Source organism: Coturnix japonica, chromosome 19 (genome assembly GCF_001577835.2).
Source record: "Coturnix japonica isolate 7356 chromosome 19, Coturnix japonica 2.1, whole genome shotgun sequence".
In the NCBI taxonomy this organism is placed as follows: Eukaryota; Metazoa; Chordata; class Aves; order Galliformes; family Phasianidae; genus Coturnix; species Coturnix japonica.
Genome location: NC_029534.1, coordinates 7,616,003 through 7,634,332, shown reverse-complemented (window position 1 = coordinate 7,634,332; position 18,330 = coordinate 7,616,003). Strand labels below are relative to the sequence as shown.

Here is an 18,330-nt window from a genome sequence, read left to right as displayed (position 1 = left end):
TTGAATTTTTACACTGTGATTTTTTTTTTTCTAATAACTTAAAAAAAGAGAGTGCAGCTCTGCAAAGCACGGGGAGGTACTGATGGAGGGAAGTGCCTACTGTGATTGATTTGAATGGCAGCAGAGATGGGATCGATGTTTTATTGTGGGCAGAGTTGGTCTGGGTCTGTGCTGCTATGGCTCAGGTGCTGGACTGGCTGTGCAGTGATGCTGGCTGCCCTGCTGCTGCTCCTGAGGGTTCTGGCACTTGAGCTGGGTCCTGTCCATCTGAGTGTTGTGATGCACCTGAGTTATGGGTAATGGGTCACCTGAAAGTATGCGCTGCACAGGGAGTCCAGCATCGCTCCTTTGCTTTGTATGGACCAGCCTGGGCTGTGGGGTCTGTCTTGGAGAATTTTGAAGTAACTGTGAAAGTTCCTTTTAAAGCCACCCATGGAAACGTAGCACGGCAGTTCAGTTGGATGGAATTGCCTCTTGTCTGCCAAAGAGCGCGCTTTGTCTTTAGGAAAGAAGGGGGGGGAAAGCCATGCCGTTCTGAAACGAGGAATCCTTTTTCTCTTATATTTGCATTGAGAAGCACAATAAAAATCATTTATTAAAAAAAAATATCCGGGGGCTAGAGTTGTTATTGAGTGCCTTTACTCAGCCATTTCTCAAATAAAAACAAAACAAGACAAAGAGAAAAGAAGTATCTAATCAAATAAAACCTGAATTGCTTTTGTAGAGAAATATTCTCATTAACTGGGCTAGGGATGGCATCTGAAGAATATATTTTTTTTCCACGTGCTGTTTGAAATAATCTGGTTAAACCATATGCTTGTCTTGTAATTTCTTGCAGATGGTCACAAGAACAAAGAAAATATTTGTAGGTGGATTATCGGCTAATACAGTAGTGGAAGACGTAAAGCAATACTTTGAACAGTTTGGCAAGGTAAGTTCCTGCCTGAGTGAGTGCTGCGTTCTTTGAATTCTTCCCTTTTTTTTCCCCCTTCTTTTTAATATGTGTTTTGAAAAGCAGAAGTGCTGTGAGGCTGTTTCTGCTCGAAGGAGAACCACTTTTTCTGCTTTGCAGTATAAGTTTTCGAAGCCCATTTAAATTTGTTTTGTGGTTCCTATTGTTTGTTGCATTTGAATGTGTACAGCATTGCCCAGCATTGCCAACACTACTTACCTTAAAAATCAAAACAACACCAAAAAATCACTGGGAGTTGAATTTATGTTTGTTCAGGAGTGATTACACAGTTGTCTGCTCCATAACATCAGCCTCCTGTGAGCCCCAATTCCAGCAGTTAAAGGAGCTATGGAGGTGTCTGAGAGAGCTTGTGAAGTTGTGAAATGCCTTTAGGAATCACGCGAATAGCAAGAAGGGCATGGACGTCACCAGATTATTCTTCTATTTCTTACTAAAAGATCGTAAGATCCTTGTGAAGCATACATAGAATTCTGAAGTCATTAAAAACAAAGCAGAGTTAGCAGAAGGAGTCGGTGCCGTGTGGGGGGAGCCTGAACCTTGCTGGAATGATCTCTCCTGCGGTGAAGTAGCTCAAACCCCCCATCGTGGGCTCCAGCTGCATCTACCAGCTGTGGGTGAGCTGATGTGCCTGGTCAGGGTGGGCAGGCCCCAAACCCCACTGCTCCCAATGGGCACTGAACCTTCGGAGCTCCATGCAGCTTGGTTTCTGCCTTTAGGATTGCATCAACTGATGATTTAGATGCTTGATTGCCTGAAGACACAGTGGGATATCCCAAAGCAAAGCAGCTCCCATTCCTTGTAGTTAGTTGATGTTTCTTTTATCTGGCTCTGAAATGCCTTGGCCAGGCAATATTTTGTTGAGAGCTGAGGAGGGGAGTTTATAAACTGTTCCCGTGCTGGATTGATAGTTGTTTTTCAAGCCATTCATTTTATTTTCAATAATAATCTTCGATTCCGGCAGGATGTTTACAGCCTGCTGAGCCTTTTATTAAAGGATTACACAAGCTTTTGGATGTTTCTTCTGTAGTTACTTCTAATTGCAGAACTCCTCTAACCTGTATTTTTGAAGTTAATAATAGTTTCAATACAAGTGCTTTGCATATTGGCTGGATGCTCTCTTAATCTAGTCTTTTTAATTTCACCATCTGGTAGTTTCATGTTTGCAGTTTTACAGTCCTGAAGCATCCAGACAACCAGGCTGTGTTTTTTCAGTAGTGACTTGTGGTTCGGGATGATTTGGTTCCTGCTTTTGTGCTCTGCCTTTCTTGAATTTAAAGAACTTTGTTGTTTGTCAGCTGGCAGTTTAGTTCTGGGGGTGTCTGAGCCGATGCTCGCCATGGCTCCAGTTGTGAGAAGGAGCAGAGGTAATTACTGGCCCTGGGAATGGTGGACTGGTGATCCAGCTGATTCACATGGCTCTGCACACTGCAGAGTTGCTTTGTTCAGGTACGGGGAGGGACCTGTAGGAGCTATTTCCTTCTCTTCCATGCTCCTAACCTTCCCAGCCTTTCTTTCACTTGCTGCTTTAGGTTGCAGGTTTGTGGTGGCAGCGACCAATGTCATGTTTGTGTCCTGCTCAGCACACCCCTCTCCCGTCAAGCCGTTGCACTACAAACAGGACTGATGGCAAGGTTTGCATTTGCTTAGCACTTTCTTAAAATAAAAAGCAGTTGTGTTACATAATTAGAGAGTAGCAGAGCTGCCCATATTTGATAAGAGCATCTCAGGTGACTTCCTCTTTGAAATGCTGAGCTTTCTTATTGGTGTGAATAAAATTGCTTAACGGCTGCCGTGCTTCTTGAGATCCTGTCTGTACTTGCTGCAGAAAAGAGCTTTGCAACCAGGGGCGGTTGTTTTGGTAACTGGAGGTTGCTCTCAGTGCAGTCTGTGGTTACGGCCATGCAGCTCTGGGCCAAGCTGAGGCGGTAATTTAACGGGAGTTGGCACGAAGGGCCCTGAAGTGTTGAATCTGAAACAGCTTCTTTTTGAAAAGTAAATGTCAGAACCTTTCTCAGCAGTAGAAAGAAAACTGCATTTAATAAACCTTCTTCCCTGACTTCACCAGAGGAAATGCCTGCCAGCAAGCGCACCAACAGATGTAGTAATGATAACTCCTGAGACTTTTATTGTGAAGCTTCTGATATGATAGTTATTTCTTTCAGTAAAGCTGAAGATCTGTGGGAATCCCAGTCATCATTCAGAGGAAGATAGGGGAAAATGACCTGCATAAAACCAAAAACCTTAACAGAAGGAGTGCAGAGCAGTGTAATTAAGGCCCTGTGGCTGGTCGGTGCTGCGGGGGCTATTGGGCACACGGCCTGCTGCAGGAGGGGCCCAGCTGCCCTCTGTGTGCCCTGACTGCTCCCTGGGCTCAGCACCTCTTGGGGTGCTCAGTGCTTCCAGAAGCAGTTTGGGAGCAGAGCACAGCTTCGCTGCACCTCACCCAGTCCCAGGTCCTCCTCTGTCTGCACTTCTGTTGGGGCAGGAGCGTTATGCACATCTCCAGCTGCAAGCGAGGGCAGTGAGGGAGCCCTGCGTGTCCGGCTGTGCCGGGTAACGCTCCCTTCGTTGAGCTCCTGTGAAAGTAATGTAGTCCTTATTTTGTGACTTGCAATTACACTTCACATGGCGAACTGTGTAATTAGTTTGGAAGACTTATGCCTAGTCATTGGTTTATCCTAATCGGCTTTGGCTTTTCCCAACAACAAAGTGAGCTTATTTTCCTAAGCTGAAACAACTCTGCTCCCTTTGTTCCTGTCTTTTATTGTCTCATTCCTTTCATTCTGTTTTACTGCCAAAGTTTTGTTTCATTAGGCCTACAAGTCATTTCCAATCCAGTGGGCTGCTACAATAAGGCCTTTATAGCTGGCTGCCCTGGTTCCCATGTCCCTCCTGGTCGGCCGCCAGCGCCTGCGGTCTGGCACAGCCTTAACCCCATCACTGCCTGCTCTGCACCCCGGGGTGAGCCTGCCCCGCAGCACAGACCGGGCCCACCTGGGCTGGGAGTACAGCATGGTGCCACGGGAGCTCATGGGGGCACTGATGGGGCTGGGCAGCTCTGGACCCAATTGTTGGTCCAGTTCTGTTCTGTAAAGGTCTTCATGCAGGGCTGCAGGTAGTGCTGAGGGGAGCAGCCTATTGAATGGAACTGGGTATTTCCAGCCCATGTTTCCAGATTGCTGGGAACAGTTTTGTTGAAGGTACGTTTTGGCTGTCCTCAGCTATTGTAACTATCAGTCCGGATATGGCTGTTCTGGAAGAAAAGTTGTATTTTTTTGTGAGGGAGAGGAAGCATTAAATTTGTATATAAAAAGAAATAAGTGTTGTGTTTTTTGTTTTTTTTTTAAAGGTGAAGTCTGAAATATTTCTGTGGACTGCTTTGCATGCAGTTATTTTAAGCTGCTGGCGGAGCAGTGCTGGTGCTGGTGGCTCCAGCTGTTCTTGCTTTCACCATCTCAAAGCAGGAGCGTTACTGTTTTGTCTTTCACAGCGATCCTGAATTGGCTCTTGGGGATGGGCGCTGTAGCATTTGGTTTTTATTTGAAAGTTTCACATGAAATCAGAACAAAGATGCACGCATTAATTCTGCTTTCTGTTGGGGCTTGCCACCAGGTCCCTCAGACAAATTGCAGGCATGCTTCAGCTTTGCCCAGAATACGTTGTTTCCTTAAGGATGGCTTTTAAGATTTGGAAAATTTGAAAGAAGAGAGGATTTCTGAGTTACCTCTCTGGATCTGAACCGTTTTGTGCAGTCGCTTGTTATTTCCTGTGAGACGCAGAACAGACCAGCGGAATAATAATTTCTGGTTTCTGATGTTGGTTTGGGATTTTTTTTTTCCCCCCGCAAAACTGTTGTGCTTTTGAAAGATTACATTCTTCTGATCTCTCCCTGCTGTAGCCATGGCTTCCTGTCTCGTTACAGTTAACAAATAAGAGGAGAGTGCTCCTAAACCTTCCCTCCCACCCCCAGGGCTGGGGGTGCAAGGCGAGCAGAGCTGTGTGCTGTGGTGCTGCAAGGAGCAGGGATGAGAATTTGCTCCATTCCTTGTATGCCGTTGTGTGTTGTATCAAAGACAGCAGTGCAAATAATGACTAGTTTAACCTTTAAAAAAGTAATCTGCTTTCAGTAACGGATAAAAAGTCCCTCTACTTTCTGCATGTAACTGCAATGAGAGAGGAGGGGGAAGGAGGTGTGATCCACATGGAGGATTTTAGCCTAATCAGGTGGTTTACATAACGTGCTTCCTACGTGCTTTTCTCTCTGACAGCTGTGAAAATATAAATCAAGAAAGCATGAAAGAAAATCCCTCCTTGTTTGGCAGGGCTGTCCGGGTGTGAACGAGTTAACCGCCATCGGAATATTAAGCACTCCACTGGTTTACTTTTCCTGAGACCTTGAGTGTGGCCTCTGAAGCTGTTATTGCAATGGAGTTGTTAGCATGAGAAAAGGTGGTTTGCTCCTGGGTGCATGATGTGGGGATCGGGAGTCTGCGTGGAGCTGTGGCTGAGGCCAGAGCCAGGAGGTGTGGGGAGCTCTGCTGGCGTGAAAGCGAAAGCAGAGTTGATTTTGGCTTGGCATTCCTGAATTGCGTGGTTACATCTGATGGTCATCAATGTGTAGAGTTAATGGTTAATGGGGTACGTGGATGGTCATTCTCAAGGTATTTGCTTTGCAGAAAAATCATTTTTGATACGACACGCTGTGAACTTTCCACGTGTTTAAGTACTGTATTTTCAGGTTCAGTATTTGGGAAGTGGCGACACTGTATGAAATTGAGGGACAGATTTGGACCGTTATTTATGTTCTCAACTGCAATAACCCAAGTTCCTGAAATATTTTGTAAACATAGAACAGGATTTGTTGGCTTTATTTTTTGCCCAGCCTGCTGCTAATATCACCATCCCCTTCAGAGCAATGCTGAGCTCTCGGCCTGGTGTTAAATAGCATTTAGGCCCTTACGCTCTTTACCTAAGTTACCTAGGAGTGCTTTGGGAAAAGCTGCTTCATTTGATTCATTGCAGCGCCTTAGGTTGAGCCCCAGATGAGCACGTTGTTGTTTGCAGCCTGCGATGAGCTGGGAGCAATGCTGCAGGGCTGCCCCTGCCCTTCCCACAGGCGTTAACATCCCGATAGTTCCGGATTTCCTGCTTTGAACGCTGTGTCTGTGGTACTCTAAAGGATGTGCCTTTAGATTTTAGCTTTGGCATGTGACAAAGGGATCTGGGATGTAGTGGTCCCTCATGGCCTGGAGCACTTGTATTATTTCTGCTCACTCCCACATGTGCTCTTTTTCTAATAAACCAAAGAATTTGATCGTTGCTGTAAAAAAGTCACTGTTTTCATTCTCTCAGCGAGAGGTTGTACACAGGATGTCAGTTTTTAGGTGGTCGGTAACAAGACACGTGCTTAGTGGAAGTGGTTTTGTTATAAATTAGAGGTTGGTTTCTACCTGGATTTTATGAAAAGAGGAAATGTTAAGGCAGGATTTGTGGGCAAGGCGGCTGTATCAGAGCTCAGCAGAAGTTTAAAGTACGATTTTATTTCCTTTCTTGCTCTGCTTAAATGAAACGGCAAGGCAGCTTTTGTGCTGTAACCCGTGTGAGATGAGGTAATTGTGGTGGAGAGCTGGGGCCTCGAACATCTGTCTTCTGTTTCCCACTGTGCCACCCACTTGCTGTCTGACTTTGGGCAAGCTGTTTTATCTTGCCTTACATTTCCTTGCCTTTCTTACTTAGTGAGCTCTGAAGGGCATGGGAAATGTAAATATGCCAACACTCCTGTCACTCACGGCCTTCAGCCGCTGGACTCAATGCCGGCAGAGCACACCGTGCTGGTAGTGATGTGAACGGGATGGGGCTGAGCTCCGTGGCAGCAGTTCTGGGCTGGGTCAGGGTCCGTCCTGTGCTGCCAACTGCTGAGAGGAGTGCTGCAGCTCCGCCAGAGTGCCGCTCAAACACCCTCTGGGAGCTGCTGGGCAGCGCCTGCATCCCTGATTTAAAATGGGACTTTTAAAGACAGCTCTGTCTTCGGGTTGTTTTTTGTCTTTGTGAAGTCCTGGCTGGTGCTCTGTGTTCATCTCAGGAGCAGTTCTTGCTCCTAAGCTTGCAGGGCATGGCACACCACCGGTGACCCTGAGGCACAGCAGGAGCCCAGATGGAACCAGTGATTGACCAGGGCTCCATTTGGAGGAAAGAAGTTAGAGGAAATCATTCACATTAACTTTTCCAGCATACATGTGAATGCTTGCTTGCAGTGTGTAGCAATTTTGCAACAGGGCCAAAAGCATAAACGTCGCCTGTATCTTTTCTGAGACCACATGAAACCGGATTTCTCATTCTGTCTCTGTCCTATAAAAACATGATGTAATACACTTACAACTTCAGCTAATCATGTTTGCTACCACCTTCAGATTATCCTTGCAATGCTCTTGGTTTCGTCTGGGTGTGGGTAGGTGGGCTGAGGATTCAGGGTTGCTCTGGATGGGAACATTTGTGTCGCACTCTGATCGCGGCTTTGAGTCCCAGTGCTTTTAAAAGTATCTTTGAGGAACTTCATACAAATTGTTGGAAGCGTGGAAAGAGCACATGTTGTTCTAATAGTACTTTTCCACCTGGAAATGGACATCATGGCTCATTCAGCAGCTGGCTGCAGGGATGTGGCACAGCAACCCTCTGCCCCCAGCACTGCAGCCCTGCTGCAGAACGTCAAGGAAATGCCAGGTTGGAGCTGTGTACTGATTTTAAGGAACTGATGTTTCTCTAGTGGAAAAATAGTTTGTTGGTGTTTCATGGTGGAGGGCCGCCTAGTTCTTGTGTTCCTGTTCTTCATATGTATTTCTGTGCTATTCCATCAGGGCAGTAAGAACCAACAAGATGATTTTTCGGTCTGTCCTAGAAGTGAAGTGACAGAGCTTTGTTCACATACGCAATACTGAGCTATGACCGGTTTAATTAAACTTATGCTAATTTTACAGAGGTAGAAGATTAAATTCATTTGACATCCATCTTACACGTGTACACCTCTGCTAAGGGAATTCACTATTTGTTTTTGCAGAGAAAAACACGCCTGGGCGTATTTGAGTGGCAGTGGAGTAGAAGCCAAGGGCAGCAGGCTGGTTAGTGTGAGTCCCACCGGTAACCCTGCGGCATGGGGCTCTGTGCTGGTCCAGAGAGACTGCATATTTATACTGTGTGATGCAGACTATGCATTTATAAATACATCTTTGGAAATGGGGACAAGGGCAAAGTAGCTCAAATGAAGAGCCAATTAAGATAATCTAAGCAGAATGAGGATTAACTGCCTCTTAATCTGAAGGATACCTAAATGCATGTGGCCAGTTTAGATCAAGCAAACATTTGTCTCTGACAGGGACGTTCACAGGAGGTTTTGGGTGAATAGCAGTAATGGTGGTGCTGTCTGTTTATTGTCCAGGGTAAAATGCTTTTGAAACAGTGATCCAGGACTTGCTGGGTGCTGCTGGCAGTGTGAGATGGGGGCTGTGCTGCAGTGTCCTCACTTGCAGGGCTTTGAGGAGGTGAGGGAACAAAGGCACACCATAATGAAATGATAGCTCTTACAAAACAAGTCCACAGCGTGCAGTTCTTCTTTTGCAGAAGTTTGAAAATCTAATAAGTCTGCTGGAAAAGAAGCTGATGTGCATTTTGTGTTTAAAGTGGATTTTAGTGCCCATCCTGACCTTTGCTGACACTCCTGACCCCATGGAAGGGATCTGAAGTTAAGGCAGTGGCGCATCCCCATGCAACCAGGTGGTCCTGGTAGTGGGGCTGCAGAGGTCTGAGCATGCTCAGGATCTCACTATAAGCACTGTTTATTTTAACACAGGCGTTTATAAGCCGTGGCCATGTGATGGGTTGTTGTGGCTGCAGTGTGTGCTCATGGTGCTGTGTGTGCTCGTGGTGCTGGTGGGGACTCCTTGGCAGAAGGTTCCTGTGCTGCTCCAGGACTCTTGAGGAGTGGTTTAGCAGGTTCAGATGGGTTCCTTGTTAATTGTCAGGATGGGGAGGATGGGAGCAGATTTCACCAGGGGCAATGGAAGGGATCCAATGAATTTCCACTCTGTTTCCCTGCTTGGCAAACCAGCACTTACTGTCACTTTGCATAAATAGGTTTATTTCAGAGGGTCAGCCGTCACCACTCCCCCTCTTCCCCTCCTGGCCCACCCTCCCCTGAAGGATAGGAGGCCGACGAGCATTTAATTTCCCCAACAGCAGGTGCTTGTCATCCATCTGAAGATAGCTGCCAACATCTGGTGCAATTGCCTCAGCAAACGCAGTAACAAGGCGGCCTGCAGTTCAAACGCAGGGAGAGCATTGCCTCTTTAATGATAACAAGCTGTTGGCTTCCCCTCTGAGATGAATTCATCTCACAGATGTTTGTCTAGTTTTGGCAATCTTATCACTATAGCTTTGGTGATTATGCTCAACTGGAGACTATTACTATAAAAGAAGTTTGAACTTGTTCCATTTTTGCATTATTTATTTTTTTATCTATTTATTTCTTTGCTTTCTGGATGTAATTTGTACCAACAACTGTACCGCTGGTCCCACGACCCACGTCCCCTCACTTTCTTGTTGGAGCTGCTGAACAGTAGCTCACTATTTGACATTCACCACTATGAGTGTCTTTCAGCCACGCTGACATTTTTAACATTCCCCATCAACTGCTTTGTGGTTTGAACCCTCTATTTAACACCACATTTTCAGGGATTACTTGGCGCGCGTTCTGTCTGCTCTCTCTAATAACTGCAATATAGCTACTATTCCTACAAAGCACGAGTCGCCAGGAATATTCTGGATACTTGCTTTTGGACGGTAGGGCTCTGGTGACCTTGGCAGGGGTTTGTAATGAGAACATGCAATCATCTTCATTTTTACATCTTAAATGCTTCCAGTCGCAGTGTGCTCATACCAAATGTGAGGACCTGCAGGCGGAAGGCTTCGCTGCTTGTTTGCTACTGTTTGCTTTTCCAGCGTGCCTTTCTTCTGTTGTTTTGTTTTTAAGGAGACATTTTTCTCCTGAGCGTGTGGAATTTAATTCTGGTAAATAGGGTTTATTTTTGGAAACATGCTTATGAATAGGTGACTCATGCCTGAATGAAGATTTGTCACTGTTGGTGGGGACACCACATATATAATTTCTTAGTCTATAAATAGATGTCCGTCCAAGCATTGGTGACACGATGATGCTGTGCACTGACTCTTAGCTGCTGAGGAGAGTGTCCAGTGTCAGTCTCTCCTGCTGGAGCAGTAATTTCTGCTGATGCTTAAGGAATAGGCTTCAAAAAAACACTCTTAAGTACTCTAATAAGCACAGCAGAGACTGGGGTTTAGGCATGTTCTCCAGGCACGATCACGGGGTTGGTTTGTTGCTTCTTTCCATTTTATGGGTGGAGCAGCTGATCTGGGGAGTTTGGAAGCTTGTCAGAAGCTGCTGGGTGTCACCCATAGGTTGCTGATATTTAGGAACTCATGTTTGGTCATTTAATGCATGCACTCATCTCTCATTGCAGGAGATTTTTAAGCTAAGCCATCAGCATTATGGTCACTGTGATCTTCACATACTGGAGATAGGAGTTCCTTCTTCCTGTCCTCACTAATCCTAGGCTGGTTCCATGTTGTCGATGTTTGCTCAACACCATTTACCCACCAACACGGCACATATGGTTTATTATTACAGCTTTTTTCTGCTCCTGCTGTAGTTACAGTATTATTAAAAATCCATTAAATTTTAATGTACATCATAAAGTATGTGCTCCTGTGAATGTGAGCACAGATAATTATTTCTGATGAATAAACCAAAAGGACAAGTATGTAAGAAGTTCATCCTGCAGCTTTCAATTTTCATTATATACATCTCCTGCAGGGGCAATCGTTGTGATGTTGCAGCTGGTTGTTTCTGTGGCCTGGCTCTCCCTTGAGATGGATGATGACAATGCAAACTTGAACTAGCTGAAGTGCCAGTGTTTTTGTGGGCCTATTTCCAGATAAATGGCCTACCAGGGGAAGTAACCCTGTGGACAGCAGAGGATGTGAAGAGCACCGCAGCACTGAGCAACTTTGAGAGTTTCTGTGCACATATTGGCTTTGCAGAATCTTAGAAAGTAACCCAATTTTTTCTCATTAAAATAACCTAGAAGTCTAGCAGCAAGCAAGGTATCGGTGCTAACACACCACCAGGAAAGTAGTGAAGCTCTTCCTGGTTTCCAGCGCCCAAAGTAGGCAAGGGAATCATTAAAAATAATGCATTACAGCGTCTATAAAGTTTCATGCAGTATGGAGTAGTCCACAGGGGCCTCACCTAGTTTTTCATATATGATACATACATAATAGTTACAGCTTCTCGTTAAGCTTCCCATAGTACTGAGTATACATCTCTTTAACACCCCCTTCAGGCTTCATTTTATTCACCAAGAATTTCCTAATAAGTGGGAACTTAAATATTTGTCATGTTTGCCTCCTGTCCCCGCCTTGTCACCTCTCTCTTTAGCTTCCTGTTCTTGAATGCTCTGGAGAGAACCCAGTAGCCAAAAGGACTTTTCTGGGACTCTCCCATGACTCTGCTGTTCCAAATAAGAAAGCAGGACTGTCCCAAGAAGTCATGGAGATCCCACAGAATCCCACATACCGTTGTTTTTTCACATGTGTTTAAAACTGCTCAGGTCTTGACAGATCCGATGGGATCACTTGGTTGTTTTTTGGCCTGGAAGAGGCCTTTCAGTGCCTCGTGCTGCTGGCAGTGCGAGGTGCAGATAAGTTCGTACCAGGAAAGGATAGTATCTTGAGCAGGCATGGACTGTGATGAGTCTGGGAGGGAAGAGCAGGAAGGGGGTATGATTGTGCTGGGACCAGGGCTTGGGAGGTTTGCTTTGCAGACGTGGCACTGATTTGCTGTGTTATTTTAATCTCATTCAGATCCTCACCCACAGTCTGGGACTAATGGTGTGACTTCCCTGGTGCTGCTGTGGCTGCAAGCATCTCCAGTATCTGCGTGCAGCACCTTGCCCTGACCTTGGTCAAAGTCACTGTGCTGCTGTGATACCAAATAATGACAAATAAATGCACCTCAGCACAGTTTAGTCTAGCAGGCTTTGTTCTCTCGTGCCCAGCCCTCCCTGGGAGGAATTTTGTTTACTTTTCCTGAAATGGATGAGGCCCCGTTGCATGGTCCTCTTTCAAAAATAAACCTTTAAAAAGGAAAATAAAAGAGAGAGGACAGAAATCAGACCTTGTCTGATAAAAGCACAGATACTGATCTTGAGTTCAAGGCAGCGTGAACCAGAGGTTTGTTTAAGCACCACACAAATTCTGCCATTTGTGGATGGTGTGAAGCCCTCCTCCTGCCCATCCTGCGCTTGCTGAAAGCAAACAAAAAAAGAATGGCTCTAAAATTCTAGAACTAGCTGTATTGATTTTTTTTTTTCTTTTGTCATCAGCTTCAATTAGATTTATGGTCCGAAGTTCACAAAGTCAGTCAGGTGCTTTGGAACTGTATAAACTGTATTTCATTTGACCTTCTGACTGTATTTTGACTTGAAGAAAGTAAAAATACCTTGTAAAGATGGGGTCGCTTTACTTACAAGCCAGCAACAGATTCTTGATGTAGGGAAGGAAGAAGATAGGGAAGGAGGATCTCTCCTGCTGTGTGAAGGGCTGTGTAAGGAGTCTCCATTGTGCCGCCCGCATGCTGTGCTGCTGTCCCACACACAGGCTGTGCAGCTCAGCTCATCAAGCTTTCCTTGCCTCTGTTTTACTTAGTGCTCTCTTGAAACTTCTTACTCCTGCTTGGAGCTCTGAGAGCCGTTCTGTCAGAATGGAAGTGAGCTATCAATAGTCAGCAGCGCGAGAGTGAGCTGCTCTGGCTGCTGGTGAAATCTGGATTCATTTGCTTGATGGACTCCGTAGGCTGCGATGACTCCGGAGGAGCCCATCGTGTCGAAAGAGAAGAGCTGCAGAGATTAAATACCCGGCGATGGCAAAAGCCAGTGAATCGACACAAACCCCGCTCCGCCTTCACGCTCTGCCGCCCTGGAATGTGACCTTGCTTTGATGCTGCGGGCTCACAGCAGCGTGCAGAGCGGGCGCTGCCGGAGCCGCTGCCTCGTGCCCTGCTGCTGCCATGACCTTGCAGAACTGGCCCGGCCCAGGAGCCTGCGGGTGTGCGAGAGGGAAGGGGCTGCAGCTCCCTTAGCGAATGGTTTGCTGCGCTTTTCCTGCTGGATTCTGGTGCGTTCTGATGACTGTAGTCCAGCTCAGCCATCTGAGTGTTATCTGAAGGGTACGTGTCCTTTCTGCTGCTGCCAAGTGATGTTTCAAAGCACACCACGTAGCATCCCTCAGTTCCCTTTGGTAAATCGGGGAGCCTGATGGTGCCTTGCTGGAGCAGGCTGAATCCTGATAACCTCAGCATTTCGTTGCTGAAAATGGAGATTGAGACAGGCTTATGAGAGCTGTGGTGTGATGGACGAGCTGGGCTGTGTCTGGCAGTGCACAGATCACTCTGGGTTTCTTCATGCTCCAATGCTGCAGCTGCTGCCTGTTGCAAGGCATGAGGCTTTGTGGCTTGTGTCAGTGGGACAGTGGGTCTGGGTGCTGCAGGCCCTGCCATGCAGTGCAGTGACCTTCCTAAGTGGTGAATGTTGGCTGTTCCCTGCGTATGAGGTAGGACAAATGGAAGCATCTGTAATGACTCATCTTGTTCATTGGTAATTAAGAGTTCCCAGTGAAAAGTGCCCTTTTTGCTTTGTTGACTTAAGGGCTGAACTTCTTGTCCCCGTTTTCCTGTTTTAGTGGATAGGTTTGTGTACTGACCTAAAAATTTGCTCCATAAAACATGCAGAAGGTGTGAAAGTTTGATAGAATGTATCTTTTGGGAGCAGAGGCTTGCTTTTGACCTCTATTTACATGTTGTAAATCAAACTGCAGTGGAGCTCTGAAAATGGGGCAGACTCACACTTGTATCAGGGGCTGTTTGGCCTTATCACAATAATAATGCTGTGTAAAATGGTAATATGCAGTAGGATTTTGTCATGGCTGTTGATGATAGGGAGGGTGCTCTAAAGAGGGAAGAACTAGAGGTAATAGATTTCAGCCCAATTGCTCGTGGATGTTAACTGGCAAAACTGCTTGAGATGAGGGGGCCATACACCGTGTGTGACTGAATGTGATCCAGCTGTCGGCAGTGCCGAAGCTTTGTGCTGAATGGGGAACGGGGTGGAAAACTGCTCCTGTCCAAGGGAAGGGCTGCCCACTCTCCTTGAGTCTCCTCTACTTTTGTGGCCTCTGTGTAGAAGCTCATAGTGCAGCATGGCTGTGCAGCAGCCTGCAGTGTGTCTGGGTGCGTGTGCTCATCTGCTGGCAGCCCAGGAAGAAATCTGTTCATTTGCTTATAGTGCCATTGAAATATTAATGCAGAACAAATTGTCCAGGTTAAACTGAACATCAGAGCGAGAGAGAAATGGTGTGTGATGGTATCAGTGGTTCGTAAAGGAAAATGCTTGCCTGCCCTGTGATTGAATCTATTGACTGTGTGCTGGGCGGGCAGAATAGAACCATAGGATTGTTCAGGTTGGAAAAGAAGGGTCCTCGGTAGCCAGAGCAGGGCAGTGGCTGAGGTCTTGGTCTGTAAGCCTCTCTGGGTTGGTAGGAACCCAGGTGGAATGGGAGAAGGAGCTTTTATCTGTCTTGCATCATCTGTGACTGATTGGGAGGATATATGGAAAACATTCACTGCTTTTGGGACTTCTTCAAACAGACTGTTTTAAGTCATAATTTTACCCAGATGGTAAATATAGGAGACATCCTCAGCAGTCTGCTAGTAATAATAATACTAATATGGCCCTTTATGCTTTCAAGCTGCTGTCCAAGTAGCTGCTGATCTGTCTTGTCCTGTACAGCAATGTGGAGTTAAACTTGAGGGATACTGGCCTGAATTTGTAGCAGTTTATCAGTTGTGTCTGTGGGTGAGCTCCTCTCTGCTTTTGGTACTGTGGAAGTAAACTGATTTTTCCTGTGTATCTTGACATTGATTTCGGTCTCTAATCGTGGTCATGAAAAAGATGATCTTTAAGCTGAATGGGGAAGAGAGATGTCTTTCTATCTATTGCACTACAAAAAGATGAGCACGGCCTCACAGACAAATGATTCTTGTTCTCCAGCCTATGGTGTCTAAAAGAACACAGAAGTGAAAAGGAGCTGGCTTTTTTCTATGAGATGACCTTGCTTACTGCAGCTGTGTATGGGCTGAGTGTTTGTGCTCTGCATGCTCCGGTGTGACCACAGCATTTGGGGTTTCCCATTGGTTTGGGTGACAGCCCCCTTGTCCTGCCAGCCGGGCTTCTGGATCCGTGGGACATCATCACTTGGAATGTGGGCTCTGTCAGCCACAGTTCCCTCTGTGTTTCTTCACTAATGGGACGGGGCAGGCAGGAGGGGAGATACCAGTGTTTGGTGAGGGGTGGGGTGTGGGGGTTTTGCTGTCAGGTCTGGGCTGCACAGGGAGGGTTGCAGGAGAGCAGTGGTGAGGAGTTGCCGTGCCGTGCCCTGACAGCCTGTCCTTCTGCAGCACGGTTCGCTGTGTCTCCTCTTTGTAATCTCTCCAAGAATTTTATTTATTTTTTGCCTTTAAGGGTATTTCCAAAGAGCATTAGGTGCAGGCAGAGGGAATAGGTTTGCACACCTGCCTGCAATTAAGTAGTTTGCTTTATGTTCCTTAATCTTTTATGGCAGTCGCAAGGACAGTACACGTAATGCGAAGCTGTCATTGAGCCAAACGTTGATGCTCAGGGATGAGGGCTCTGCACCCAGCGTCTGCCTGCTTGCTCTGCATCTCGGGTGGGTGCAAGCCCAGGGAGTGGAGTGTGGAGCCCCGGGGGTGGCTGTGGCTGTTGGGAGGGGTGGAGGGGAGGCTGAAGGCATCCTTAGCAGAGGGGACTGTGGGGAAGCGAGCTGAGTTCTTAGAAAGAGATCCAGCAGAGAATGTGCAGATGATGTGAAAAAGTAATTAAAAGGAAAACTCTAATAGTACATTAGGGGAAATGCAACTGGAACTTGAATAAGCAAACGTAAAGAGGGAATTAAGTTCTAAGCTTTCCTCCAAGGAACTGAGGAGGAAAATATGTCAACAACTTCTGCTGATGCAAATCAGCGCCGAATCCACTACTGAGGAGCTGCAGCTCGCGCTGTGTGCTTGTTGGTCTGAAGCCTTGAGGACCACGGGGAGAGGATGTGGCGTTGTGCAGAGGTGATACGAAGGACGTTCTATTCTGAAGCAAAGCACATACAGGCTTGGAATGAAGGGAAACCGTTGGCAGCGTGGTTTGCCTGGGGCAAACCGGTAGTTTGCTATAAGTAATATTAATTTCAGTGTATAATGCTTCAAATTATCTCAATAACTTAATGTATGTGGGTTTTTAAAAAGCAATTTACTGACTCTGATCTTGGGGAAAAACAAAACAAGAAAGGAAAAAAAAAACAAAAACTTGAAGTAATATCAGCACTTCTGTTTTACTCTGGAGAGTAATCTGCAGCAGAGACGTTTATTTTTAGATGTGAACAATTTGCATGTGTGTTTCCAGATGTATTCTTAGACTTTTTACTGCTTAAAATTCAGCTACCGCGGTAAGCAGATCCGAATTCTCCTCTGTAACATTTTGTCTCTGCCACCGTGGATTATTTCTTTTCTTTTTTTCTTGTCTTTTTGTTTCTCCCCCAGCAGAAGTCGTGGGTGCTGGGGCTGAGGGCAGGCCTGTGAGTCTCTGAGCTTCCTCTGAACTTTCCTCCCTGTGCAAGGAATGGCCTATTTAGATGAGGCCCTTTGATGCGGTGCGGAGGTCGGGTGAGGTCAGGGCTGTGGCCATGCCAGAAATCCCACAGATGCAGGAAGCAAAGAACTTCTGGAGGATGCGGCTGAACAGGCAGTTATTTCAGTGTGTTCTTTCTCTGTGCTCACATTTGTTCTCACTACATTCCAGAAACAGAAAGGTCCGGATCCTCTGCAGAGCAGAGAACACCCGTAACTCCTCCATGTGGCAGGGGCGGGTTGTGTCCCCATGGGCAGCAGGCAGAGCAAGGGAGGCATGGAGGGGCTGCACAGAGAGCAGCGGGGCTGGATTCCTTCTTGCTTTGATGTGCTCTGTGAAGCACCCAGCACTTGTACAGCTGGATACTTTGCCTCCCTACCTCCTTCACAGCCCTCGGGGTCTGTCCCTGTCTCTGCAGCTTGATGTCTGAAGAAGGGGGCTCTGTAGATGTGTTAAATTCTGCAGCCTTTGTTAGTTTTCCTGGTTGCCATGTGGAAGAAAGAGGAGGAGGGAAAGTGCTTTTGGATGTCCCAAAGTAAAATCCCAGCTGAACAGCTTAAAATAGATGGTCAGCTGGTCGTTAGGGCTGGAGCCAGCTGGGAAAGTGTGGCATCTGTCCCCCAGGAATGCTGCCTGGTCGCCAGACTGGATAAATTAGGACTAGTTCTGGGATAGCCTGAGGTTGGGGAGCTGCCCTAAAAGCCTGCACCCAGCCCTCTGACATCTGTCTGGAATCAATGGTCGTGGATGTGGCAGGTCTGAGATGTGGGGGTGCCGATGCTCTGTGTGCTGCTGCTCACATCTGTCCGGCAGTGCCGCCCTGACAGCTCCTAACGGTACATCTCAGAACAGATCCAGCTTAAAGGGGGAAGGGAAAAGATACTGTCTGTGATATTCCCACAGCAGCCATGTCTGCGTTTTACCTTCTGTGCCTTTCTTCCGCTTGCTGCCTCCTCCCTCCCTCCGAGGCAGGGGGCTGGATCCAATGGCAGCGCTGCTTGTTCTCGGATGCAGCACAAAACAGATTTTTCTAGTGGCTGAATTTAATCACTTAGATGCAGAACACTGATAGACTGAATCAATTTAATTCCTATTGCTCGTGACTGGGAGGGGAGAGCGGGGAGGAGGAAGGTCATAACAATTTAGCAAGCAACAAAAAATGAAACCAATAGGTCAGGCTTTGAGGGAGATCTTCTAAATCTGACCACACCAATAAGTATGGCAGCTTTAGGAAGTGGAACGAGTTGTGCTCTGCAGGGTGAGGAGGGTTATTTATTGGTGAGAACCTGAAGTTGGGAAGTTTTAAACTGAGCTGTGGTAAAGGGCCTGTTTGTCACCAGGCTGTAAGTACATCGAATGGCCTGTGTGGTGCCTGTGCTTTTTGGGGTCTTGCATGCTTACCATGCTTGGCATCTCTGCCAAGGCAGCAAATGCTGAGCTGCAGAGCTCATGGATGGCTCTGGATCTCTTTGGAGGCTTTGTTTATCTGCTGTGCTGCAGTCTTGCTCAGAGAATGGGAAGATTTCATTGGAAATGGAG

General features: G+C 46.6%; 1 protein-coding gene across 17 annotated transcripts in view; it reads left to right on the top strand.

The window, feature by feature from the left end:
* Positions 1 to 18,330, top strand: part of MSI2 (musashi RNA binding protein 2) — a 187,135-nt gene that overhangs the window by 64,615 nt on the left and 104,190 nt on the right. For all 17 annotated transcript variants that reach the window (XR_001559040.2, XR_004309338.1, XR_004309339.1 and 14 more), the window contains exon 6: positions 839 to 931. Coding sequence is in view for 12 of the 17 variants with exons in the window: in XM_015881168.2 (XP_015736654.1) it covers positions 839 to 931 (93 nt within the window). In the remaining 5 variants the exon portion in view is untranslated. The remainder of the gene's footprint in view (positions 1 to 838; positions 932 to 18,330) is intronic.